This window comes from Oncorhynchus masou, chromosome 13, assembly GCF_036934945.1.
Source record: "Oncorhynchus masou masou isolate Uvic2021 chromosome 13, UVic_Omas_1.1, whole genome shotgun sequence".
Lineage (NCBI taxonomy): Eukaryota > Metazoa > Chordata > Actinopteri > Salmoniformes > Salmonidae > Oncorhynchus > Oncorhynchus masou.
Window position 1 is genome coordinate 64,262,232 of NC_088224.1, and position 18,866 is coordinate 64,281,097.

The following is an 18,866-nucleotide window of genomic DNA, read 5'->3' on the forward strand; positions in this document are numbered from 1 at the left end:
AACATTTTTTACGTTGTTTAATTAAAAAAATCTCGTCTCTGGAACTAAACTGAAGCTCAGTCCAGCCAGCTCTCTACAGCAGGTCTGGAGATCAAACCTGAGTCACATGGGCTCCTTCCCAAATGGCATCCTATTCCCTATATAGTGCACTACTTTTGATCAGAGCCCTATGGGGGTTCTGCTAAAAAGTGGTGCACTATATAGGAAATAAGGTGCCATTTAGGATGCAGGCATAGTTTTCAACCTTAAACACTAAGGTCATATAGAATAACATTACAGCCATTCAGACACACACAGCACTGTTAAAGCCCAGTAAAACCAGTTTACAGATTAGTACCGTATGAATTACAATAACAATGATGCAATGCTGGAATCAATATATAAGTTGTAGCATTAAGCCTTTCAAATATACAGTATATACAGCTAGTATGCTTGCATGTATGTTTTCACACACACAGATATATACAGACACAAGCGTGCACACACAGCATACCTAACATAAAGCATGACATTTTTACATGAATAAAATAACATACAGCTTCCCAGAAGCTTTGAAGAGCTTAAATGTCCTAGACATAACTGTAATACTAAATACTAAAGGACATTGGGAGCATCATTCTGTTCTCCTTTCGGTCATAATAATACAAATAATAATAATAATAGGTTAATTATAATAATTTTATAATAACGTCTTAATAACATCCTGCACCTAAGAAGGTCTTCTTGGGTCGTTGTGCAGAGAGTCCAGAGAAGCTCCATACTCTCTTCGGTCTCTGTGTTCTGGCATCACATGTCAAGACAGACCAACATGAGTGTTAGCCGTGCACAGTAACAGCAGATCACCTGCTGGGGTTCAACAAACGGTGGTGATTAAACATGTGGAATCGTCGGGAAATAAATAGAAAATGACTGATGTTCGGCGGTCAGATGCGATCGGGCAGCCACCCCCTGGTTTTAACCGTTCGTCAGCATGGTCTATTTTATTCTTTAACGCTGCAGCTCTGCCTATTGGCTTCAGGACTATGAATATATACTCCTCTAGCTCCAGACATGGTTGGCAGGCCATGGAAGGCATGGATGGGTCTAGCTCCAGACATGGTTGGCAGGCCATGGAAGGCATGGATGGGTCTAGCTCCAGACATGGTTGGCAGGCCATGGAAGGCATGGATGGGTCTAGCTCCAGACATGGTTGGCAGGCCATGGAAGGCATGGATGGGTCTAGCTCCAGACATGGTTGGCAGGCCATGGAAGGCATGGATGGGTCTAGCTCCAGACATGGTTGGCAGGCCATGGAAGGCATGGATGGGTCTAGCTCCAGACATGGTTGGCAGGCCATGGAAGGCATGGATGGGTCTAGAACTCCAGACATCATTCTCTAGTGTAACAGACGTCACTGTGCTTCCTTGGTATAGCTTCCTCACTCACAAATCCTTACTGGACCAGCATCTTGACAACGTCTTAGCCAACTTCGCTACCGAAAAGTTAGCAGTTCGATAGCACATGGAGACATTTCAAGCTGGGGAGTGAGGTTACAAATCCAACTCGGTTACACTAGTTCTAGGCTAAGCAAGGTTGGGTCTAGTTCCCTCCAGGTATGTGTGGGTCTAGCTCTATGGACGGAAGACTCTAATGTCAGATCTTGGTCTCTGGCCCCTCTGTGCTGATTGGTTGGAAGGAGTTGCGAATACGAGCAGCTTCAGCAGCACAGAGGTGACCAAAGGCCTTGTTGTACCACTCCGGACTCCTCCCCCTGGATCAACAACAACACATGGTCAGGTTCAAACAAAACCAACAACAACTACACAATCTTCTGAAAATAATTAACTATATTTATACAGTATATGCCAAGGTATGTTAGGTGTGGACTCACTTGAGGTCCACCCTGCAGATGTGAGTGAGTCTGGACTTCCCAGAGCCGCAGGGTTCTAGAAGGTAGTTGGACTCTAGAACCACGGCCCTCACCCCACCGACCCGGGGACAGTCCTCATGTTCTACAGACACACACATCAATGCGCACGTCCCCTTGGGAAGGTCAGTCCTCCACGACCTGACAGAAAGAGACAGAAAGAGAGACGGTCAGCTTCATTCAGTACAGACAGGTAGAACAGACAGGGCTTTATGTTGATGTGTGCTCTACAGAAACAACAAACATAGCATTTAACATGCTCTTGGGGATTCACCTTTCCTCTAAGTTGAAATGTAAATGTCAAACTTTAAATAGAAACACGCACACGCAAACCCACACACTCACCGTAGGACCAGGAAGTCTCTGCTGGGGTGTGGGGGCATGCGGTTGAGGACATAGTGGAACACCTCAGTGTGTCTGTCCAGAGTCTCAGCTACCTTGCACTGTAGCAGGTCCACATCCCACAGGTGGCGCTCTCGCAGCACGCGGTTCAACAAAACTGAGGGAGGGGCCTCCACTTCCACCGCCACACGCCACTGCCGCAAAGGGTTCCCATCACCCACCTTCTTACAGTAGAGCTCAGTGTTGTCTGAGCTGGTGCAGGACACCCAGCCCTTAGCCTTCTCTCTGGCCTCCTTCAGGAACTCCTGCAGCCTGCTCTCTATGTAGCTCTGGTACAGGTTCTGCGGTCTGGTCTCGGAGTGTGTCTGGCAGGGTCTGGCCTCTGTCTGGTAGGACGCATCGTCCTCCTCCTGCTGTCTACAGAGCTCCTCTAAGGTGGGAGTGTGAAGGTCCGCCTCCACGTACGAGTTCCTGGACTGAGTCACCATCTCGTGGGGAATCTGATTGGTCGGAGAAGAAAGATCAATCAGAGATCAGGTCGCTAAGGATAAGAGTGTCTGATAAATGACATAACATGTTTTTAAATGGTTCGATAACACATAAAAGGCAGAAGGAATAATGCTTCATATCTTACCTGTCAGCAGGTATGAGCCTTTATAATGTTTTATAATGAGACTCAGAACATTTTATGAAATCCAATGTATCTAAGGCATCTTAGTAGCATTGTTGATTAGTAATGAAGTATTCTATTCAGGTCTATTACCTCAAACAGTCGGTTGCACTCTATGATCATGTGGGCGAGTCCCTGCGTCGCGGCAAGGTTCTCATTCAGGTCCTTCTGGTCGGGCCGTCCTGTTGTGTACTTCCTCTGCATGGCCCTGAGGATCATGAATAACAGTTACTAACACAGCAGAGGACCATGGGTAATGAGACAATTATGAACACAGCAGCCAGAGTCCATCAGCCGAGGTAGTTAATCTCTTAGGTTGGGAGGGAGGTTAACAGAGTCCACCATGCAGCTGAGACACCCACTCGTCACAGCTCCTCGCCCTCTCTCTCTCCTGTCCATCGTCCTTCCCCGCCATCCTCTCCCTCTCTCTCCTGTCCTTCTTCCTTCCCCGCCATCCTCTCCCTCCCTCTCTCCTCTCCCTCCTCCCCACCACCACCCTCTCCCTCTCTCTCCCTCCTCTCCCTCCTCGCCGCCATCCTCTCCCTCCTCTCCCTCCTCCCCACCATCCACTTCCTCTCTCTCCTCTCCACCATCCTCTCCCTCCTCTCCCTCCTCTCCAACATCCTCTCCCACTCTCTCCTCTCCACCATCCTCTCCCTCCTCGCCGACATCCTCTCCACCATCCTCTCCACCATCCTCTCCCTCTCTCTCCTCTCCACCATCCTCTCCCTCTACCTCCTCTCCCGACTCCCCGCCATCCTCTCCCTCATCTCCCGACTCCCCGCCATCCTCTCTCTCTCCCTCTCCCTCCTCCCCACCATCCTCTCCCTCTCTCTCCTCTCCACCATCCTCTCCCTCTCCCTCCTCTCCACCATCCTCTCCCTCTACCTCCTCTCCCGACTCCCCGCCATCCTCTCCCTCTCCCTCATCTCCCGACTCCCCGCCATCCTCTCCCTCCTCCCCGCCATCCTCTCCCTCCTCCCCGCCATCCTCTCCCACTCTCCTCTCCACCATCCTCTCCCTCCTCCCCGCCATCCTCTCCCTCCTCCCCGCCATCCTCTCCCTCGCTCTCCTCTCCTCCCATCCTCTCCCTCCATCCTCTCCCTCCATCCTCTCCCTCCATCCTCTCCCCCCATTCTCTCCAGCCATCCTCCCAGCCATCCTCCCAGCCATCCTCTCCCTCCTCCCAGCCATCCTCTCCCTCCTCCCATCCTCTCCCTCTCTCTCCTCCCATCCTCTCCTCCCATCCTCTCCCCCCATCCTCTCCCTCTCTCTCTCTGCCCATCCTCTCCCTCTCTCTCCCCTCCCATCCTCTCCCTCTCTCCTCCCTGCCATCCTCTCCCTCCTCCCTGCCATCTTCTCCCTCTCTCTCCTCCCATCCCTCTCTCTCCTCCCATCCTCTCTACTCTCTCTCCTCCCATCCTCTCCCCTCCCATCCTCTCCCTCTCCCTCCCTCCCTCTCCTCTCCCTCCTCCCTGCCACCCTTTCCCTCTATCCTTTCCCTCTCATCCTCTCCCTCCCTCCCATCCTCTCCCCTCTCTCTCTCTCTCCTCTCCCTCTCCCCTGCCATCCTCTCCCTCTCTCCTCCCATCCTCTCCCTCTCGCTCCTCTCTCCTCCCTGCCATCCTCTCCCCCTCTCTCCTCTCTCATCCCTCCCATCCTCTCCCTCTCTCTCCTCCCATCCTCTCCCTCTCTCCCCTCCATCCCCCTCTCCCCTCAATCCCTCTCTCCCCTCCATCCCCCTCTCCCCTCAATCCCTCTCTCTCCTCTCCCTCCTCCCTGCCATCCTCTCTCTCTCTCCTTTCCCTCCCATCCTCTCCCTCCCATCCTCTCCCCTCCTCTCCCTCCCTCCTCCCTGCCATCCTCTCCCTCTCCTCTCACCTCCCTCCCATCCTCTCCCTCTCTCTCTCATCCTCTCCCTCCCATCCCTCTCCCCTGCCATCCTCTCCCCCTCTCTCCTCTCTCATCCCTCCCATCCTCTCCCTCTCTCTCCTCCCATCCTCTCCCTCTCTCCCCTCCATCCCCCTCTCCCCTCAATCCCTCTCTCCCCTCCATCCCCCTCTCCCCTCAATCCCTCTCTCTCCTCTCCCTCCTCCCTGCCATCCTCTCTCTCTCTCCTTTCCCTCCCATCCTCTCCCTCCCATCCTCTCCCTCTCTCCTCTCCCTCCTCCCTGCCATCCTCTCCCTCTCCTCTCACCTCCCTCCCATCCTCTCCCTCTCTCTCTCATCCTCTCCCTCCCATCCCTCTCCCCTACCATCCTCTCCCTCCTCTCTCCTCCCTCCCATCCTCTCCCTCTCTCTCTCTCTCTCTCTCTCCCTCTCTCTCCTCCCTCCCATCCTCTCCCCTCTCTCCCATCCTCTCCCCTCTCTCTCTCCTCTCTCCTCCCTCCCATCCCTCTCTCTCATTTCCCTCCCATCCCTCTCTCTCTCATTTCCCTCCCATCCTCTCCCTCTCTCTCTCTCGCTCTCTCCTCTCCCTCCCCCTGCCATCCTCTCCCTCCTCTCTGTCATCTCAACATCTCTCTCTGCATGCTGTCCCTTTGATCCTGTAATCCTTAAAGAATCACTTCCACCAGTTAGTTAAATGAGAGGTTTCTGTTTGTACACAGCGTGATGTCATAAAACACTGTTTTAAAGAGTACCCTGGAACTCCAGAACCTTCTTAATAAAAACAGGCCAGAACCAAATAGCCAGTCGGCTGTAGTTAGTTATTTCACTGTAGTTGACCCCTGATGCCTGAGCCAGACTCCCCCTGGTTAACATCAGTCTTCATAGTGACCTAGTTAGGAGGACATCATCACTGGCGAGTCTAAAAGGAGGGCATACTGTATATAGGATCATTATTTATTATAGAGCACAGCAACGTGACCCAAATACAAGACCCAGTGGGTTATAGTTGTATCAGTCTATTATACACACTTCTGGAGGAACAGTCCCTGGTGCCTCGTTTGGTCTTACTTTAGGGCTGATCAGGTGATGTGTGTGTGTGTGTGTGTGTGTGTGTGTGTGCGCGCACGTACCTGGGTGAGAGGTTGTCCTTCTTCAGGATGTTGAGGTGGAACAGGGACGGGGCCAGACACACAGCGATGTTCATGGGAGTCATCTGGTTCTCCTCCACAGAGGAAGTGACGTCAGACAGGAAGCAGAGCAGCATCTGGAGCACCTCCCTGTTCTCGTCTGACATCAGCATGATGGCCGTCTGCACAGCCTGCAACCGCTGGTCCTTAGGAACATCTGGAGGGAGGAGAGGGAGGAATCGATTGAGGGAGGAAGAAATAGAAGGAGAGGATAGGAGAGGAGAGAGAGGGAATGAGAGTGAGACAGAAATAGTGGTTGAAATGTCCAACCATGGGAGAGATACTGTAGTATGATTTGTCTGTGTGTGTCTGTGTGTATCAGCCCTTACACTGGTAGATGTGTAGGAAGGTCTCTCCCAGCTTGCTGGTCAGTAGAGGTTCAGGCAGGTCTCTGAAGAACTGTTTGACCATGTCTGCTACGTCGTACGCTGACTGGTCCTCGTAGCTGACATCATCAGGAGACGACTCATTCATCTGCCTCAGCGCCTGGATACGAGACTTCACACCAGACTTACGGAACAGACCCACCTACAGACAGAGTAGAGCAGAACATTTAGACAGACAGACCTGGTCTAGACACTGACAGACTGACCGGTTCTACGGAGAGAGAGACTGACAGTCGACACTCTACAGACAGTCTACCTGGTCTAGACACTGGCTCCTGAGGTATCGGAGGGCCTGCTGCAGACTGAGGGGGAGGGGCTGACCAGAGCGCTGGACGTGAACGATCAGAGGAACACCAAACACATTCTTGTCCTTGTAGTCTGGAACTTTCATCCTCTTCATGAACTTTGGAACTGACCTGACAGAGAGACAACACAGGATGAGTCCCATGTCTACTCACACACACAGGATGAGTCCCATGTCTACTCACACACACAGGATGAGTCCCATGTCTACTCACACACACAGGATGAGTCCCATGTCTACTCACACACAGGATGAGTCCCATGTCTACTCACACACACAGGATGAGTCCCATGTCTCCTCACACACACAGGATGAGTCCCATGTCTACTCACACACACAGGATGAGTCCCATGTCTCCTCACACACACAGGATGAGTCCCATGTCTACTCACACACACAGGATGAGTCCCATGTCTACTCACACACACAGGATGAGTCCCATGTCTCCTCACACACACAGGATGAGTCCCATGTCTCCTCACACACACAGGATGAGTCCCATGTCTACTCACACACACAGGATGAGTCCCATGTCTCCTCACACACACAGGATGAGTCCCAAGTCTACTCACACACACAGGATGAGTCCCATGTCTACTCACACACACAGGATGAGTCCCATGTCTACTCACACACACAGGATGAGTCCCATGTCTACTCACACACACAGGATGAGTCCCATGTCTCCTCACACACACAGGATGAGTCCCATGTCTACTCACACACACAGGATGAGTCCCATGTCTCCTCACACACACAGGATGAGTCCCATGTCTCCTCACACACACAGGATGAGTCCCATGTCTACTCACACACACAGGATGAGTCCCATGTCTACTCACACACACAGGATGAGTCCCATGTCTACTCACACACAGGAATAGGGTGCAGCCTTGACAGGCTTAGCTTGAATGATTGATAGTACTCACCAGGTCCATCCGTGTTTGTTGGACATGGAGTATTTCTCCATGATGGCAGTGAGGCGGAGGAGAGAGAACTTCTGCAGCAGGCTGAGCTGGCCTGCTGATTGGTTGGTGATCTGGAGCGAGGCCACTGAGTGGCTGAGCCGGTTGGACATCTGGAAGCTGGGCCATCGCAGACTAATGCCAGAGAGAGAGAGGACAACAGTTAGTATACGTTCCAAATTGCATCTTATTCCCTATATAGTGCACTACTTTTGACCAGATCCCCAGAGGAAAGTATGCAGGGAAAAGGTGCATTATGTAGTGAATAGAGTGCCATTTGGGATGCAATCTTGGACAATGATGTCAACTTGAAGATTTGTAAATGTATCAAACTACTGAAACTGGCCACAAATCATTCACTAGACTTCACCTCTAAAAGGCGGACGTTTTAAGTAAGTATTCAGCACTGTCAGTATGGAAATAAGGACAGGATAAGGATTTCTACAAGGAGCTAAAACCTGAGATGTTAATAATCATTTGAGGACTATGATTCTTACCGGTTGGGTCTGGTTAGTGATGCTCCCACCCCCGAGTCCCTCCTCTCTCTATGTCCTGTACAGTGAGTCTCAATGAGGGACACGCCGTCTCTGTCCACGTCACTCTGTCCACTCTGTCCCTCCAGAACGGACGTCCCCTCAAAGTCCAGCGTGATCTGGCTGGATGACTTCAGACCTGCAGGCTGGATCCCCTGTGTGTCCAGGCCTGCAGAGGGCAGAATGTTCTTGGACCAGCGGTCCACTATCTGCTGCAGGCCGTTGACGTGCTGCAGGATGTCATCCAGGTGGGGGAACAGGTCTTCCTTCTCCAGGTCCAGCAGGTCTCCAGTAGAGGCATAGAGGTGAGACCCAGGGACGTTGTCGTACACACTGATCCTACTGCCCCGTGGGCAGAACTGGGTGAGCGGACAGTGGTGGAACTCCCTGGGGTTGTAGGTAGGGTGGGGGTTGGGCTGGGGCTCCAGGGGGTTGATGTGGTCGCTGTGGCAGGGGACAGAGGCCCCCAGGATGGGGGAGAGGCTCTCTATGGACAGAGCCTTGGGGAAGGTGCCAGGCTTGTGGTCTTTGGGGATGTGGACCACCAGGTTCTCGTAGGAGCGGAACTCGTTACGCTGATTGTGTTCGGCCACGCCCCTCTTGCCCTGGGCCACGCCACCGATCCGCTGCAGGCTGGAGAACACGGCCAAGTCCTCCAGATACATGCCACTGCGCTTGGCGTCGGACCGGTCCGTCCGCTGGGAGTGGGGCTTCCTCTCCTGCAGACTGGGGGATGAGACAGTGCTGCCGCTGGAGTGGCTGCCCTCGCTGCTGGAGGGGCACTGGGGGTTTAGCCCTAGGATAGGTCCCCCAGTGATTACCTCCGCCCCCGACCTGTCCCCATTGGTGATCTCCACGCAGCGCAGCGTCTTCAGGGCCTGTGGCTCTGTCTGCAGTACCGGAGCACTGATCACCAGCTTCTTGCTATGCCCCCTACCCAGCGTGCCCCGGGAACGTAGGGTCTCCATGCGGTGCAGGAAGTCCTTGGCTCGGGTCCGTCTGGCGAGGCCGTTTTTGGCGGGCAGCGAGCCGTAGTAGGGGAGGTGCTTAGGGAGGTGTGGTAGGGTAAGGGAGGTGGAGTCAGGTTCAGGCATCGCTGCAGAGTCGTAGTAGTTCCTGTTAGAGCTGTCGGAGTCCTCTGTGCTCACAGCCTGGTGGCCACTCCCCCCACTGCTCTCACTGTGGAGAGATGAGACCTCTGGTTCGCTGAGGTCAGTTAGAACACTCTCGCTACTGGTGGTGGTCTGCAGGCCCTGCCCCTCCCCCTCCCTGGGACTATGCCCCTCCCCCTTTAGTCTGGACCAGCGGCGGCTCGTACACTCAAACGTCCATCTGTCACTGATGGCAAACAGGTCCTCCTCATCAGAGTCTTCACTCTGAATACACAGGAAGACAACACAAAATCAATTATCAACACATGATCACCTAGTCAGGTAGATATCTAAACCTGTTAACAGTTACATAAACACACTCATCCGAGTCTTCCCTCTGGACACACAGGAAGGGAGAAGACCCATAGCGCTGTCAGTACACCGTTATCAACACATGGTAACAAGATACGATCTGACTGATTGGTTGTAGGTATAAGCTGATGGGACAGCTGTATCTAGATATTTTGATTGTGAGATCTGTGAGGGTGTGACATCACAACCTGTCTGTATCTGTATCTGCTCCAGGAAGGAGAGGCAAATGTCATTTGCTTTTTTTCCAAACAGTAAAAAACGGAGCCAGAGGATGTGTCTGTTCAGTTATAATCACATTACAGTTCTATATCGATCACATAATCATTTTTATTTATTTCACCTTTATTTAACCAGGTAGGCAAGTTGAGAACAAGTTCTCATTTACAATTACGACCTGGCCAAGATAAAGCAAAGCAGTTCGACACATACAACGACACAGAGTTACACATGGAGTAAAACAAACATACAGTCAATAATACAGTATAAACAAGTCTATATACGATGTGAGCAAATGAGTTGAGATAAGGGAGGTAAAGGCAAAAAAAGGCCATGGTGGCAAAGTAAATACAATATAGCAAGTAAAACACTGGAATGGTAGATTTGCAATGGAAGCATGTGCAAAGTAGAAATAAAAATAATGGGGTGCAAAGGAGCAAAATAAATACATTAATTAAATACAGTAGGGAAAGAGGTAGTTGTTTGGGCTAAAATATAGGTGGGCTATGTACAGGTGCAGTAATCTGTGAGCTGCTCTGACAGTTGGTGCTTAAAGCTAGTGAGGGAGATAAGTGTTTCCAGTTTCAGTGCTTTTTGTAGTTCGTTCCAGTCATTGGCAGCAGAGAACTGGAAGGAGAGGCCGCCAAAGAAAGAATTGGTTTTGGGGGTGACTAGAGAGATATACCTGCTGGAGCGTGTGCTACAGGTGGGAGATGCTATGGTGACCAGCGAGCTGAGATAAGGGGAGACTTTACCTAGCAGGGTCTTGTAGATGACATGGAGCCAGTGGGTTTGGCGACGAGTATGAAGCGATGGCCAGCCAACGAGAGCGTACAGGTCGCAATGGTGGGTAGTATATGGGGCTTTGGTGACAAAACGGATTGCACTGTGATAGACTGCATCCAATTTGTTGAGTAGGGTATTGGAGGCTATTTTGTAAATGACATCGCCAAAGTCGAGGATTGGTAGGATGGTCAGTTTTACAAGGGTATGTTTGGCAGCATGAGTGAAGGATGCTTTGTTGCGAAATAGGAAGCCAATTCTAGATTTAACTTTGGATTGGAGATGTTTGATATGGGTCTGGAAGGAGAGTTTACAGTCTAACCAGACAGCTAAGTATTTGTAGTTGTCCACGTATTCAGAGCCGTCCAGAGTAGTGATGTTGGACAGGAGGGCAGGTGCAGGTTGCGATCGGTTGAAGAGCATGTATTTAGTTTTACTTGTATTTAAGAGCAATTGGAGGCCACGGAAGGAGAGTTGTATGGCATTGAAGCTTGCCTGGAGGGTTGTTAACACAGTGTCTAAAGAAGGGCCAGAAGGAAACAGAATGGTGTCGTCTGCGTAGAGGTGGATCAGAGACTCACCAGCAGCAAGAGCGACCTCATTGATGTATTCAGAGAAGAGAGTCGGTCCAAGAATTGAACCCTGTGGCACCCCCATAGAGACTGCCAGAGGTCCGGACAGCAGACCCTCCGATTTGACACACTGAACTCTATCATAGAAGTAGTTGGTGAACCAGGCGAGGCAATCATTTGAGAAACCAAGGCTGTCGAGTCTGCCAATGAGGATGTGGTGATTGACAGAGTCAAAAGCCTTGGCCAGATCAATGAACACGGCTGCACAGTAATGTTTCTTATTGATGGCGGTTAAGATATCGTTTAGGACCTTGAGCGTGGCTGAGGTGCACCCATGACCAGCTCTGAAACCAGATTGCATAGCAGAGAAGGTATGGTGAGATTCGAAATGGTCGGTAATCTGTTTGTTGACTTGGCTTTCGAAGACCTTAGAAAGGCATGGTAGGATAGATATAGGTCTGTAGCAGTTTGGGTCAAGAGTGTCCCCCCATTTGAAGAGGGGGATGACCGCAGCTGATTTCCAATCTTTGGGGATCTCAGATGACACGAAAGAGAGGTTGAACAGGCTAGTAATAGGGGTGGCAACAATTTCGGCAGATAATTTTAGAAAGAAAGGGTCCAGATTGTCTAGCCCGGCTGATTTGTAGGGGTCATGACGATATAACAGCACTTATCTGGTTCTACAGCCATAAATAAACCAATCGGAAACATCCTGAAGCCTAGAGGGTCTTCCCTGCACACTGAATGAAGAGGTTATGAGTGCGTCCCAAATGGCACCCTATTCCTTATACAACACTTCTTTTGATCGGGGCACTGGTCAGAAGTAGTACCGCCTTTAGGGAATACAACAATGGACAGATCTCACATATCACAGGATCTGAGTTAAAGGGATGGAAGGATAGAGGGATGGAAGGATAGAGGGATAGAGGAATGGAAGGATAGAGGAATGGAAGGATAGAGGGATGGAAGGATAGAGGAATGAAGGCTAGAGGGATGGAAGGATAGAGGGATGGAAGGATAGAGGAATGGAAGGATAGAGGAATGGAAGGATAGAGGAATGGAAGGATAGAGGAATGGAAGGATATAGGGATGGAAGGATAGAGGGATGGAAGGATAGAGGAATGGAAGGATAGAGGAATGGAAGGATATAGGGATGGAAGGATAGAGGAATGGAAGGATATAGGGATGGAAGGATAGAGGAATGGAAGGATATAGGGATGGAAGGAGGAGGAGTAGTTTTGTGTTGGCCAATATCTTCAGTATTTATTACCATAATACCTTAGAAAGGTATACATAATATGACTTGACTAAATTGACTAAAGCTGTTATACATTTATCACTGCGCAACTGAACAGGATCATAGCGGTCATAATATAGAATACTATAATAATAATTAAAACCTCGACTTACCTTTTTCTTAGGGAGGTTGACGTCTAGTTTCATAGAGGCACACTTGTTCAAGGTGTTGAGTCGCCTGGAAGAGAAACAAGCCAAATGGATGTAAACAATAACATCATCAGAGTTCATCCTTCTCTCCGAGAGAAGTCACCAGGAATAGACACAGTCAGCCAGTGGAGTTCGATCTGTTCTCCAGTCCAGGAGCTAAATGACTGTGGGGCTGACGACTACACAGCCAGGACAGTCCAAACCTAATCATGCCTGCTAACTGCGGCTAATAGCTTAATGGGCAGATGCTCTGGCCTCTCTCTCTATCTTCCTGCCTGTCTGTCTGCTTCTGGCCTCTCTCTCCCTGACAGGGACCTAATTGGTGAAGACTGCTGATGTCCTGAGGAGCTGAGGGTAGCCTGCTGTGGTAGTCATTAGTCTATTCGCCTGTGGTTCACAGAAATTCTCCAGCAACACCTAACGGACTAGTCTATGTTGCTTCCTCAGCTGCACACAGACTTCTTGTTCATGCTCCCTCTTAGTCCCTCTCTCCTTCTATCCAGTAGAATTCATAAACACAAAGGAAACTAAGTTCATGTTGATATTATCGGGGCTAACCAGCTCTAAACAGCTCCATAACTGTTAAAGTTGGTTTCAATTCAATCTCACCCACAAATTGCTAATGTAACAATGGGAATTTACAATATATCTCACAAACAGTAGGAGAGTATGGGCCTGTGGGACAGCTAGTCTGGCTGAGAGTAGGGGAGTAGGAGCCTGTGGGACAGCTAGTCTGGCTGAGAGTAGGGGAGTATGGGTCTGTGAGATAGCAAGTCTGGCTGAGAGTAGGGGAGTAGGGGGCTGTGAGACAGCTAGTCTGGCTGAGAGTAGGGGCCTGTGGGACAGCTAGTCTGGCTGAAAGTAGGAGCCTGTGAGACAGCTTGCTGGCTGACAGTAGGGGAGTAGGGGGCTGTGAGACAGCTTGCTGGCTGAGAGTAGGGGAGTAGGGGGCTGTGAGACAGCTTGCTGGCTGAGAGTAGGGGGCTGTGAGACAGCTTGCTGGCTGACAGTAGGGGAGTAGGGGGCTGTGAGACAGCTTGCTGGCTGACAGTAGGGGAGTAGGGGGCTGTGAGACAGCTTGCTGGCTGAGAGTAGGGGAGTAGGGGGCTGTGAGACAGCTTGCTGGCTGAGAGTAGGGGGCTGTGAGACAGCTTGCTGGCTGACAGTAGGGGAGTAGGGGGCTGTGAGACAGCTTGCTGGCTGAGAGTAGGGGAGTAGGGGGCTGTGAGACAGCTTGCTGGCTGAGAGTAGGGGGCTGTGAGACAGCTAGTCTGGCTGAGAGTAGGGGGCTGTGAGACAGCTTGCTGGCTGAGAGTAGGGGGCTGTGAGACAGCTTGCTGGCTGAGAGTAGGAGAGTAGGGGGCTGTGAGACAGCTTGCTGGCTGACAGTAGGGGAGTAGGGGGCTGTGAGACAGCTTGCTGGCTGACAGTAGGGGAGTAGGGGGCTGTGAGACAGCTTGCTGGCTGACAGTAGGGGAGTAGGGGGCTGTGAGACAGCTTGCTGGCTGAGAGTAGGGGAGTAGGGGGCTGTGAGACAGCTTGCTGGCTGAGAGTAGGGGGCTGTGAGACAGCTTGCTGGCTGACAGTAGGGGAGTAGGGGGCTGTGAGACAGCTTGCTGGCTGAGAGTAGGGGAGTAGGGGGCTGTGAGACAGCTTGCTGGCTGAGAGTAGGGGGCTGTGAGACAGCTTGCTGGCTGAGAGTAGGGGAGTAGGGGGCTGTGAGACAGCTTGCTGGCTGAGAGTAGGGGAGTATGGGTCTGTGAGATAGCAAGTCTGGCTGAGAGTAAGGGAGTAGGGGGCTGTGAGACAGCTTGCTGGCTGAGAGTAGGGGGCTGTGAGACAGCTTGCTGGCTGACAGTAGGGGAGTAGGGGGCTGTGAGACAGCTTGCTGGCTGACAGTAGGGGAGTAGGGGGCTGTGAGACAGCTTGCTGGCTGAGAGTAGGGGGCTGTGAGACAGCTTGCTGGCTGAGAGTAGGGGAGTAGGGGGCTGTGAGACAGCTAGTCTGGCTGAGAGTAGGGGGCTGTGAGACAGCTTGCTGGCTGAGAGTAGGGGGCTGTGAGACAGCTTGCTGGCTGAGAGTAGGGGAGTAGGGGGCTGTGAGACAGCTTGCTGGCTGAGAGTAGGGGAGTAGGGGGCTGTGAGACAGCTTGCTGGCTGAGAGTAGGGGAGTAGGGGGCTGTGAGACAGCTTGCTGGCTGAGAGTAGGGGAGTAGGGGGCTGTGAGACAGCTTGCTGGCTGAGAGTAGGGGAGTATGGGTCTGTGAGACAGCTTGCTGGCTGAGAGTAGGGGAGTATGGGTCTGTGAGATAGCAAGTCTGGCTGAGAGTAAGGGAGTAGGGGGCTGTGAGACAGCTTGCTGGCTGAGAGTAGGGGGCTGTGAGACAGCTTGCTGGCTGACAGTAGGGGAGCAGGGGGCTGTGAGACAGCTTGCTGGCTGACAGTAGGGGAGTAGGGGGCTGTGAGACAGCTTGCTGGCTGAGAGTAGGGGGCTGTGAGACAGCTTGCTGGCTGAGAGTAGGGGAGTAGGGGGCTGTGAGACAGCTAGTCTGGCGGAAAGTAGGAGCCTGTGAGACAGCTTGCTGGCTGACAGTAGGGGAGTAGGGGGCTGTGAGACAGCTAGTCTGGCGGAAAGTAGGAGCCTGTGAGACAGCTTGCTGGCTGAGAGTAGGGGGCTGTGAGACAGCTTGCTGGCTGAGAGTAGGGGGCTGTGAGACAGCTTGCTGGCTGAGAGTAGGGGAGTAGGGGGCTGTGAGACAGCTTGCTGGCTGAGAGTAGGGGGCTGTGAGACAGCTTGCTGGCTGAGAGTAGGGGGCTGTGAGACAGCTTGCTGGCTGACAGTAGGGGAGTAGGGGGCTGTGAGACAGCTTGCTGGCTGAGAGTAGGGGGCTGTGAGACAGCTTGCTGGCTGAGAGTAGGGGAGTAGGGGGCTGTGAGACAGCTTGCTGGCTGAGAGTAGGGGAGTAGGGGGCTGTGAGACAGCTAGTCTGGCTGAAAGTAGGAGCCTGTGAGACAGCTTGCTGGCTGACAGTAGGGGAGTAGGGGGCTGTGAGACAGCTTGCTGGCTGAGAGTAGGGGGCTGTGAGACAGCTTGCTGGCTGAGAGTAGGGGGCTGTGAGACAGCTTGCTGGCTGAGAGTAGGGGAGTAGGGGGCTGTGAGACAGCTTGCTGGCTGAGAGTAGGGGGCTGTGAGACAGCTTGCTGGCTGAGAGTAGGGGGCTGTGAGACAGCTTGCTGGCTGAGAGTAGGGGGCTGTGAGACAGCTTGCTGGCTGAGAGTAGGGGGCTGTGAGACAGCTTGCTGGCTGACAGTAGGGGAGTAGGGGGCTGTGAGACAGCTTGCTGGCTGACAGTAGGGGAGTAGGGGGCTGTGAGACAGCTTGCTGGCTGACAGTAGGGGGCTGTGGGACAACTAGCTAGCTGAGAGTAGGGAAGGCTGGCCTATTGTAGAGGTAAATAAGGCAGAGACACTCAGGTCAACAAGCTGCCCTGCCTAAAGCAACAACGACAACAACTACAGAGGAAAACATAACACATTCCTAACCAATCCCACGGAAAAAGGACAAAATAGTGCTCGATGGAAGATTTGTGGTATGATAGTCGTAACGTTTTACCACTCCAGATGCTGTCCCATGCAGGGTTCATGTGGATTCAGTGACAGTGAAAAGCCGAAGATGTGCATGTCAATTAAGGCAGCCCCCCGCACCTCTCTGATTCAGAGGGGTTGGGTTAAATGCGGAAGACACATTTCAGTTGAATGCATTCAGTTGTACAACTTACTATGTATCCACCTTTCTCTTTCCCTTTCCCAGATGTAGCAGAGTTAGACGAGGCTAGCCTCCTCCTGCTGCACTGGAGCCACCAGGATACAGTAGGGCTGGAGGTCTGTGTCCCAAATGGTACCCTTTTCCCTATATAGTACACTACTTTGACAAGGGCCCATTGAGCTCTAGTTAAATGTATGGCACTATAGGGAATAGGTTGCCATTTCAGGTTAGTTCCCATGGCCCTTACAGAAGCTTTTGGAGCATATAGAGCCTATAGAGAGTGTTGAGGGCCCCTAACTTCTTAAGACTAAAAAGCTTTGACTATAGAGCATAATAGAGCCTGAATAACCAGGGATCAAAGAGAAAACAGCAGTGGAGAATGTGACATACTGTATATATCTGTTCATCTCAGCTACCTGGTCAGTGTGAATGCAGGAAGTGTCACTCTGCTCACCACACAGTGACAGGCAGACAGCATGTTTAGCAGTCTCCCCTGGCTCCAGGTGACCATAAAGAAGAGTCAGGGATGGTGTATGGGGGTGACACTCACAGGGAGACAGAGTCACAGGGAGGTGGGAGCTGGGAGGCATTGTCTCCAGGGCTAGTTTGGAATGCAGATGAGTTGCTTAAGTGTTGTTTAGCGTCACAGTGTGTTAGGTTGTGAAGGCAGCCCTTCCCTCCTCCTACCTTGGTTTCATCCCAAATAGCACCCTATTCCCTTTATAGTGCACTATTTCGACAAATTCCTATGGGCCCTGGACAAAAGTAGTGCACTATATAAGGAATAGGGTGCCATTTCAGACGCAGACCTTCTCTCTGCTGACCGTCTCTGGGGAAAGTTTCCATAGCAATATAGGGCAACATGGGGAACTAAAGGGATGTTTTGAACCCAATCAGAGACAGTTAATGTCTTGGCATTGCAGAGGGGAAACAATGGTGAGGTTGAGCTTGACTACTAGTCTTGCCAGACAGAAGCAGGTTAAAATGGGCACAATTATAACTATTGACTTTCTGGTTCATGAGTCAATTAAACAATGCCTATTTCAATTTTATCTTACCATAAAATAAAAAGTTATTTCACTATATTTAAGTTAGCTGGCTAACGCATTGATCTTACTTTGCAGTGTACCCCTCTGGTCTGGCAGGTTGGCTAATCTGTTGTGTTGCTGTTTTTTCCTGTGACATCTGTTTAGTAAAGGACTCCTAGATGCGTGAGTGATGTGCTTGTTGTTCACAAGTGATTATCGCTCTGTCAGTTTCAGCGATGTAGATCCATTCCACGTCCCTGAGGCTCAAACACTCAGCTCTCTCTGGTGTTACCTTACTGACTGGCACACAATCTCACACATTCAATGTCAACTGAATGACACTGCAATCGGTATGGAAGCCATCTGGAAAATCCAACCAGGTTTAATCCAACTCACTAATCACCTGCAGAGAGGTTCCACCAGGTCGTTGTCCAGAAAGTCATGGTCTTTCTTCACAGGAGAGATGTCGATGGGAAACTGAGAGTCTGAGGAGGAGGAAACAGATTAAAGATTAAAACATTTCTCCTCTGTAGTTATCTAGCTCCTTAATAGGGCAGCAAGGCTGGAAACACGTGGCACTTTTTAACTCAGGAAGTGAAACAGAAGAGCTCTGCGAAGGAAAGCACATTGTTTCCAGAGAGCTATCCAGGGGCGAGAGAGAGAGAGAGAGAGTAATAAAGAGAGACAGGGTTTGCCCAAATAACGACGCTGAGACGTTGAGCAGTAGCAGCATTACGTCTGTCTCTGGGTATTGGCCTCCTGTTATGTAACACACAGCAGCGTCCCAAATGGCACCTCATTGCCCACATAGTGTACTACTTTTGACCAGGGCCCATAGTCCACTATGTAGGCAATAGGGTGCCATTTGGGATGCAGGCACAGATTCACTCCAGACCCTCCATATTACATTCCACTGCATTCATGTGGTACCATTAACTGTTTTATGAAAGCAACGTAGCGTAACGTCTGTCACATAAGGAGAAACACAGATATCAGAATACACTCAGACAGGTCTGGGTGCTGGGAGCCGCAGCCGGCAGGAATTTGGAAATGGTTTCAAAATGCAGTTATTTTATACTCAATATTCACGTCTACTCATCAGTGTCTACCTCAATACAACAGCTTCACCTGAATTGAAACACTACAGTCTTGGAAAACGTTGTTTCCTTTAGTGAGCAGGATGTATGGAGCTGAATACAGCTGAATACAGGGGGACAACATGTGGAAAGCACTTCTTTCCATACACACTTATCCAACCGCAGTAGTGGTGAGGAGAGCTGGCTGCTTCTAAACCATGATGATAAAACGTTTTCTCATGACCTCTTTGCTTTAGTGTGCTGGACATGTTTGGGTCGTAACTCTAGCCAGGAACTATCCAGACCAAAGCCCAGCCGAGTCTCTCTCTTTCTG

General features: G+C 51.2%; 1 protein-coding gene across 8 annotated transcripts in view; it reads right to left on the reverse strand.

Annotated features, from left to right (window-relative positions):
• The window catches only part of LOC135552822 (stAR-related lipid transfer protein 13-like), a 107,791-nt gene continuing 88,925 nt past the window's right edge, over positions 1-18,866 (reverse strand). For all 8 annotated transcript variants that reach the window (XM_064984690.1, XM_064984697.1, XM_064984692.1 and 5 more), the window contains 11 exons: positions 17,860-17,941; positions 12,628-12,691; positions 8,148-9,559; positions 7,615-7,785; positions 6,638-6,797; positions 6,325-6,523; positions 5,939-6,152; positions 3,012-3,126; positions 2,252-2,748; positions 1,871-2,047; positions 1-1,750 (listed from right to left, as the gene is read on the reverse strand). In XM_064984690.1, the coding sequence (XP_064840762.1) occupies positions 1,633-1,750; positions 1,871-2,047; positions 2,252-2,748; positions 3,012-3,126; positions 5,939-6,152; positions 6,325-6,523; positions 6,638-6,797; positions 7,615-7,785; positions 8,148-9,559; positions 12,628-12,691; positions 17,860-17,941 (3,209 nt within the window). In that variant the 3' untranslated portion in view covers positions 1-1,632. The remainder of the gene's footprint in view (positions 1,751-1,870; positions 2,048-2,251; positions 2,749-3,011; positions 3,127-5,938; positions 6,153-6,324; positions 6,524-6,637; positions 6,798-7,614; positions 7,786-8,147; positions 9,560-12,627; positions 12,692-17,859; positions 17,942-18,866) is intronic.